The 9,384-nt window shown below is 31.7% G+C and overlaps 1 protein-coding gene across 1 annotated transcript; it reads left to right on the top strand.

Annotated features, from left to right (window-relative positions):
• The first annotated feature begins 1,046 nt into the window (after positions 1-1,046).
• LOC149200167 (acyltransferase GLAUCE-like) lies at positions 1,047-4,225 on the top strand. The gene is made up of 2 exons (XM_089400875.1): positions 1,047-1,502; positions 3,341-4,225. Exons 1-2 carry the CDS (start codon positions 1,047-1,049, stop codon positions 4,223-4,225), a joined length of 1,341 nt encoding a protein of 446 aa, XP_089257001.1.
• The last annotated feature ends 5,159 nt before the right edge of the window (positions 4,226-9,384 follow it).

The following is a 9,384-nucleotide window of genomic DNA, read 5'->3' as shown; positions in this document are numbered from 1 at the left end:
TTTTAGAATAAAAATCGTTAGAGGATTGCAAATTGAATCTTTTAGAATATGAAGAATGAGTGAAATTAATTGTTTGACTTTATTTTTATTTTGTTATATTTTATGGGTTTAAGTCCTTGTAAATCTCAAGGTGGTGTAATATGAGTATTTTTATTTGAATGGTAGATTTCTGAAATATATCTCATGGACATGGATGAGTTCAAATGTTTATAGTGCTTCAAAATGAGAATTGTAAATCTCAAGGTGGTGTAATATGAGTATTTTTATTTGAATGGTAGATTTCTGAAATATATCTCATGGACATGGATGAGTTCAAATGTTTATAGTGCTTCAAAATGAGAATTCGTAATGAATTTAAGTTTAGAGATGTAATATAAGTGATGTAGTATGGTTTAAAAATGGAATTGTTTTTAGTAAGATTTTTTGGATTTTTTTGGTGTGGGTGTAATTTTTTGGAAAATATAGAAGTGAATTTTTAATTTATATTATTTAAATTGGTTTTTTCACAATATATCGATTCATCACTCTTAAAAACTTTTGAGGCACTTCAATTATGCAGAAATTACTCATCGAACTTATGATTTCAATAAATTCTTGTAAAATTTTAGAAAAAAATATTAAAAAAACCTACCCATAAAACTTTCGAAAAAAAAAATCGCTAAACAACTCTTTTAAAAATCAAGATCACTTCAAGAACATGAATTAGTTTGCATGTCATATCTGTTCGGTGGCTGTTTCTATTTCCATCTGAGTGTTTGCATGGCCATTGTTTTTGCATACGATCTTCGTGCTAACGATCTGCCAGTCCATCGAAGCAGGAGTAGAAACAGCAAGAAGATGGATGCAAGGTATTCGAATTGCTAGGGTAATCCAGAGTTCTTTACGCTAACCCAGGTAACGATCTGCCAGCCCTACATACTACTTTTATATTCATACTTATCCTAAAGCGTAAATTGAAAGTTATGTGGCATCCAGAAAATTATATTTTATTACTATCATTCTCTTTGGAATGCTGTGGGTGAATATTAGAGTGTTTATGGAACACAATGAGTTCAGTGGATGAGTCGGTTCTAATTTCTGAGTCGGACATTAAAGTTGGGGAGGTGGTGACACTGGTTCCTTCAGAACCAACACCTACAGGAACACTATATCTCTCCAACATTGATCTGGCCGTGGTTTTCCCAGTGGAAACCTTATATTTCTTCAATCCGCCTCCTTCAGACAAACCCTCCACAGACCATGTGGTGGAGAAAATGAAGGAATGGCTATCCCGGCTACTGGTATCTTATCATTTTTTTGCTGGAAGGCTGCAGCTTAATCCTGAAAATGGCAGGTTGGAGCTCAATTACAACAGAGCAGGCATTTTATTTGCAGGAGCATCGTCAGAGCTTACACTTGTGCAACTTGGAGATGTATCACGTCCAAATCCATCCTTCAGAAATCTGATTGTGAAGACCGATGAATTCAAGGAGCTATGTAATACTCCTCTGCTGACCATGCAGGTATGTATAGTAGCTATAAATGTAATTATATAGTTTTTCAAAATTTTAAGAATATTTTGGAATTATTTTGGGAAAATTTATCATAATTTAGTTCAGTTATTATTGGTTGCCATTAGTGAATGCAAGTTGACACATCACTATTATTCAAAGAAAACCATGCCACCACATGTGGTCCACAAGTGAGCAGGTTTCCACTCTTGCCAAATGCCTCTAGATCTTGGGCTGTTAACCTGTTTCCTTGTGAAAACCAGCTCTTAGCCAAGTAGAGGTAGTTTTAGCACATACTCCAAGCCCAATTTTGAAATTTTATAAACATTTTTTTTGGTAAGTTTGGTTGGGACTACATCATTACTTTGTCGGGGAATTGAATGAATAACTTACATCAATAAGTGCCTTAACAGATAACCCATAACCTTTGAAAACAACATTTTGAAAATATTATGAATTTTTATAAATAATAAAGAATTTATTTTTATTAATCAAATTACAATATTTTCAAAATTTATAATTAATTTAAATTCAACTACCATTACAGATCATGCTGAATACTATTTATTTAATTATAATTAAATTTATTTTTATTAATCAATTTCCTAAATATTTTCAAAATTTATAATCAATTTAAATTAAACTCATTACTTAAATTCAAAAATATATATATATATATAATTATAAAACGGATTAGATTTATCCTCTCCAATATATATAAAATTTTCAATATTCATAATTCATCTATGTACAACATGAAGGTTACAGTTCAAATTTGTATGGAATTAGATATTTTATTAAGTCCCATATACATTGTATAGAGTTAGATATTTCAGGTATACCCTTTTAGGTTATTGATGTTTTTGGGTATTTAAAATTGGTAAATATAGTTATATAAAGAAAATTAGTGGATAATTTTATAAGTATTTATAAATAATAAATATTAAAATATTTGTTTTATAATATATTTTTAGATAAATAAATAAAATAAAAAATTATAAAAATTAACTGATTTTATTTTAAATTATTATTATTATTTATTATAAAAAGAATTAAAATATAGATTAAACAATTTTATTATAGAGATTTTTAAGCTATAAATAATTTGTTTACAATATTATGCATTATTATCATAGCTTATTAAGTAAAAGAAATAGTTTCTCTTATATGACACTTTTTCATATGACTGTTTTTCTAATTAATCAATTTAATTCAAAATATAAATAAGACATCTGCAATATATATCAAACTTTAATTTGTAAATATTACTACAAATATTCTATTAATAAAAAGTAAGAAAACTTTAGATGTGATCCAAATATTATTTTTATTTTATTTTTAGATATTCATTTCATTAAAAAAAATGATTAATTATTTTGCTTAATTCAATATTAACAACAACAATTATTTCTTTAGATTAAAATATTATTTATTTAGTCAAATCTAAAAAAAATTATCTTCATCTATTTAACTTAATGACAAAATCTGATTCTTTATCTTATCCTGATCAACCACACTGAATGATTAAAAAAATTAAAAACTTTTCCACAAAACTCTAGTGATATAACTTTTATTGAAAATTTTCTTACTTTTCGATGATATAAATTACAAAAACTTAAATTAAAATATTCTATTAATATTAAACCCTTAACCTCTATCTAATTTTTAATTTAACTAATCTAGATTGTAACAGGTTGTTGCTCTAAATGGATTTGAGTTCTGGTATGTTGTTGATTGTAACAGGTTGCTGCTCTAAATGGATTTGAGTTTTGGTATGTTGTTCTGCATAGCATTATTTTGATAAATTTACATCCGTAAAGTTGGAGAGGAACTAACAGCAGGATGTGCAGGTTACTAGGTTTAAGTGTGGAGGATTTTGTGTTGGACTTGTAGCCTGTCACAGTCTCATGGACGGCCAATCTGCTGTAGAGTTTCTCCTTAACCTTGCATCCATTGCGAGGGGAGAAGGCCTCCTCATCGAACCAAAATTTGACAGAACCTTCTTGAAACCTCGGATTCCTCCGCAGAACAGTCATCAACATCTTGAATTAGTCAAACTCCAAGACAGTATGACTGCACCAACAGATCCACATGCCCACTCTCTCAAAAAGCTCCCAGAAATTCAGTTCTATAGAACATTCACGTTATCTACGGAGATACTGCAACGCCTGAAACAAAAGGTAATGCAAGACAATACCATCAGCAAATGCTCTACCTTCGATGTCATTGCAGCCCACATATGGCAGGCCAGAACGAGGGCAGTATTCCAGAACCCCACACAGATGTCCACCATGTTATTTGCAGTGAACATACGTTCTAAGGTGAATCCATCCCTGCCCAAAGGGTTTGTAGGTAACGGGGTGTTCACAGCCTCTGCAACTGCATCGGTACGGAAAGTGAAAGAGAATCCACTCTCTTATTGCGTTGCAGAGATTCAGAAGGCCACAACTTCCATCACGGATGATTATGTTCGATCATATATAGATTGGCTGGAGGTCCACCCTGGCATCCCTGCTGAACTAGATGGAACCATGTACCTCTCTGCTTGGTGGAAATTGCCATTCTATGAATTTGATTTGGGGTGGGGGCAGCCAGTCTATGCAGGTCCAATAGTCAGCAGCAGGCCTGAACTTGTTTTCCTCAACGCCAATGGCGCTCAGCAAGGAATAAACGTGGGGCTGATTCTGGAACCTCGTCACATGGAAAAATTTGAAAAGCACATAAAAGAGATTTAGGGATACAATAATTTCAAAGGTTGATTGGCTCTTTAACGCCATATGGAATTTTCATTGACAGCATATTGCTGCACAAACTAATAATGGAGCGGAGGCTCCTATTTATGTTATGGTTTGTTTGATTTATGATAGATCTGATCTTAACTTGTATATATTGACATCTTTTATGCAGTGGCATTCTTTTTTTTTTTATCATGATGGGTAATAGAGGGCAGATTTTAAAAATGGAAATTGAAGTTTTATAAATTTTGGGAAATTTTATTATTGGTTAATATAAAATTTATAAAATGTTTAATTATATTGTGTAAAAAAGTGTAATTAAATGAGATAAATATTAATTCACATTAAACATTACAATTTTTATTTTATTGTACATTTAACATTACTAAGATTTTTAAAATTACAAAAATTAATTAAATTATATTTTATTCTAAATTATTATTATTAATATTATTAATTATATCATACATTTCATATTACTAAAAATTTAAAATCATAAAAATGAATTCAATCAGTATATTATTTTAAATTATTATTAATTATGTCTTTGGGGTCTTAGATATAGGGTGCTCGCACTAATTGAGGTGCTCTGTTAAGGCACTAATTGATGTGAAGTCATCAATTCAATTTTTTGCTCTATCGGGGTGATATGTTGGACATGATGAAGATGTATTCCCACCAAGATTACAAAAAACAATATTATCAATTATATAATAAATCAATATATGAGTTAAATATTATACATTTAAAAAAACATGTAGCAAGATTCTTAACCACTATCGCTCCCACTTTATCATGGAGATTCTTAACCTGTATATAGCCTTTGTTACAATATCATGACTCCTCAATACCACATGCCCAAATAAAAACCATAGTGCATTTCCTATGACACTTGTTTATATAACATTTTTTTTTAATTAGCCAATTTATTTAGAAAGGGAAAAAAGGGAATAAGTACTTTGAAATAACTTTTAATCATGTATTAGAAATGAGAAAAGGCGAGAGGTAGGCTTATGTCGCCCCATCATGTCACATGACTATGGGATGTGGAAACACACCCTCATAATGGCTCTATATATAGCGATTGCAAATGGCATAGGAGAAATCCCCACTTTGTTGTTCAACGCCCAATAAATGTTTCATATCATGTACACTCATAAATTCTCAATGGTGTCCAATGCATGTCAACGAATTCTCACACCCTTTTTATGTCACTGCTAGAAAATTAGTAGGTCCAATCATTTCAAAAAGGTGAATCATTGTTGATCCACTAGAATTCCAAGCCATAGATAAATTTATCCAACTAAGACCTTACACCAAATAAATTTATCCAACAAAGACCTTACACCAACTACAAAGTCTATAAATAAAATCCAGTTTCTTAGGATGCTCTATTCATGATTATGCATCAGAACTTGTTAAGATCGCTACACTAGGACATCCCATTTCAAGGTGATGACTAGGCATAATAAAATTCCATCACTCCGAACCTTGCACTTTCAAATGCCCTATTAATAAACCCTACTTTAATATAGATTATATCCTTTACTTGTCCACCATATATTTGTTATCATTGAAGTCTTGGTCCAGTAAGGGGAAGATAGTTATAAGCTTGTCATCTACTATGTGAGAAAGAACATATCCATACATCTTCTGAACTACAATCACGATTCCACATAGCCACCATTCATGTAGTCTAGAAGCCACACCATTACATTTTTCTCTAAACCACTAAAGTCATTGCAAATTATAATCCCATGTAATGCCTACTTAATTAATGAATTATCAATGGAAATTTCACTCGTTGGATTACAATCCATTAAGATTCAATATTTATTTCATACCCCTATGAGCAAGAAGACACTCAAGCTCAATATATCTATCATAGACCTCTCATTTGACACTAAAGACCTGCGATCAAATGATAACATCCTCGATGATCACCTCTTCCTAAATTTGTCAAATGACCAATGGTGTTGTAACATCTTGACTAACCTTCACTCCTAGAAATTTCACTCAAACCTAACAGAATAAAATTAATGGCGCATATTCTATTAATCTACTCAATATCTCCTCATTAGAGATATCTTCTATAAGTGGGGAGTGGATACTACATTTCATCAATGCCTCACCCTTAAGGAAGATGAACAAGCCTTTAATGATTGTCATAGTAATTTTTGTAGCAACCATTTATTAGGAATGTCAAACACCTATAAAATAATCCATCCTATCTACTTTTAGCCTATCCTCTTCTATAACTACGCTCATGTAATCAAGAAATATGCCATTTTCTAGATATTCACTCACAAGACTAGAGATCCACCAACTCTACTACATCTTATCATCATTATCAATCCCTCATAAAATGGGGGATTGTCTTTATGACATACAATCCTCCATCTAGTGGGTGATAATAGTACATCATTGTGGCTACCAACTATCTTACCAAGTGAGTTGAAGTGGTTTCAACATATAATAATAGAATAGATATAATTGCTCACTTTTTATTTTTCCACATCATCACCTGCTTTGTCGTCTGAAAACAGCTAGTCTTAGACCATAGTGAGCATTCTGAGAATGAGATTTTTCAAGAGTTATCCTCATTACTCCAATTCACCAATGAGTTTGCATCCCTTTACTATCTACAATCTAATGGCCAACGAGGCTATCAACAAAATCCTTAGAACATGCTATAATGTATTGTTAGCAAATTCAAGTTTAATTGATATCACATGGTGTTCTTATCACTTTGGTCCTATAGGAATAAGTTAAAAAAACCATATAATTTACCCCTTTCCATCTCCTCCATTGAGTGCAATTATTTATACATGAATGTGAAATTTGAAGCCTTTGAATAACATTTGAATTCCTCCTAGATAAGACTCCACTAGAGTAGGGCATCATGGCTTTGGAGAGTAGTAATGAACATCAACAATATTCATTATAGAACAATGTATCTAAAAAACTATGATTGAAGTCCAAGAATTACTATAAAGTACATCATTCTTCCTTCAATGAGGATGACCTAGTCCTTGCATATGACATCACCAACAACACATCATGTTTGGGTAAGTGCAAGGCTCTCTAGAGAGCCCCTTTCATCTTCAAGCATTACTTGAATCATGGTAAGTACATCCCTGCATTCCTTAAGGGATGAATCTTCAAAGACCTTATTGTTAGGTTGTATTTGAAGGGATTCCAACCTTGAGAAGCCACTCACTCAACGACCCATCACATTTACATAACAATTTGTAATTAAGTAGCATTTTTTAGTCTTGTACTTTAGAGGGCCTTAGTTATTGTCTCTCCTATAAAGTGTGCTTTCTTAATATGTCAAACAATTTGTTTATCAACATATTACATCAATTTTTCCAATGATACTAATCAATGGACTCAAAATATTACCTCCATGCCTTGGGTCATTTACTCAACTTCATAGATACTACTCTAGTCAAGTGGTGTACACCTAAGGATAGCGACAAAATTTAACCATGCAAAGTATGCCATTATAATTATATTGCTTTCCAATGAAGCTCAAATTTAGTCCATTACCTTAGCATTTATATTGATTCCTATCTCTTAATGGTGTCATTGAATAATGTTTACCATGTTCATGATTCATTTAAGTGTAGAAACAATTTACAAGTGATATTTTTGTTAAGGAATTTTTAATCCATTACATTCATACATATTTATATTGAGGCTCCACTATAAATCCTCACTCTAGCTCTTATTAATTAAACCCACCTCAAAATTGGTCACTACTCAATTGATATACTTGCATAGGAATCAACGACCTCCTCTCTTAAGTCTATCTAACTTGCCTCTAAGATGCCTAACAAAACTATGTCTAGTCTCTGTCATAGGTTACCTATGCATGGAACCCTACAGTCTATCACCACTTGGAATATAGATTTAGATGTGACTAATACCTTTGTGATGTTATCCCTACATCATCATCACGGAAACCCTATCATTTCCCTACTAACTCTAGCCAAGTAGAATGCATTTCTATCACTCCTACTACTAGTCCTCATCCACTCAACCATACATCTACACACACAAATGGGTATCAATATGTATCCTATATGAATCAATAGTTGAAGATGTAATACCCCTTGATTTACCCCCTAAATGGTCTTGTAAATGTATATACAGTATTTAGGTTGGTGAACCATTATATGTTAATTTGGTTGGTGAGCCATGTTCTATTCGCCCTTGCATGCCTATGTGAGTATATATGTGTTAGAATGGTGAGCCTATTTACTAATTTGTTTTGACGTTGGGGTGCTTATGTAGAGATTTAGTGTGTTAAATTTCCAATGAGTCTAGTAATTAAGTAAACATATTTAGAATAATAAAGTGCACCACAACTTCAAACTAGGGGATGAAAAGAGTATGGGGGGATAAGTCTTCACAAAAAGGAAAAGATGAGGCAGTGGAACCAAGTTTATTAGGGGAATTTTGAGGTCTAAAATGGGCCTCCTAAGGAAATTATAAAATAATAGTGGAAATAATAAAATAAGATTAGAATACATCATCAAATTTTAGAGGGAAAAAAGAAAAAACTATTTTTTCAACTTGTATTTTCAACTTATATCCTTATGGGTTTACTCAAATTTCGAGTAGAAAAACTTGTTGGATGAAAAATTTGATTCCTCATCCAAGAAGTACCCATGTTGCATACTTTTGATTGACCCTACTACACGAAAAATGAGAAATACATGAAAAACATTATTGCAATCACATTTTTTCATGTATTTCTCATTTTTCGTGTAGAAAGGTACATCTAAAGTATGCAACATGGGTGCTCCTTGAATAAGGAATTAAATTTTTCATCCAATGAGTACTCCCACTTGAAATTTGAGTAAAACCTAAGGGAGTTAGGTTGAAAATATGAGTTGAAAAAGTATTTTTATTATTCTATTATTTTTTAATCTTTCTACTTTTTACTCCGAAAATGGTGAATCATCCCCAATGATTGACATCATCATCTTGAACCCTATTTTTTCTTATAAAGTTTATTTTCGTTGTACATTTTTCATAGGAGGCTCGTTTTAGACCTCAAAATTTGCCTAGTATGGTTGTTAGGGCCAAATAATTATTATTGTTAAAGCATTCCTAAAGTAACTTTAAGAATAATATTAAAATATATTATT

Source organism: Pinus tabuliformis, chromosome 2_1 (genome assembly GCF_031772625.1).
Source record: "Pinus tabuliformis cultivar Carrire ecotype Pingquan chromosome 2_1, CPIR1, whole genome shotgun sequence".
Taxonomy (NCBI): Eukaryota; Viridiplantae; Streptophyta; class Pinopsida; order Pinales; family Pinaceae; genus Pinus; species Pinus tabuliformis.
The sequence above is the reverse complement of the archived record's forward strand: the minus strand, read 5'-3'. Positions and strand labels throughout refer to the sequence as shown.

What these genes read in the sequence shown, in the direction of transcription:
- LOC149200167 (XM_089400875.1), top strand. Translation starts at nt 1,047, where the DNA reads ATGAGTTCAGTGGATGAGTCGGTTCTAATTTCTGAGTCGGACATTAAA. An exon ending in CTCCTCTGCTGACCATGCAG is followed by an intron (nt 1,503 to 3,340) that starts GTATGTATAGTA and finishes CAGGATGTGCAG; the next exon opens with GTTACTAGGTTTAAGTGTGG.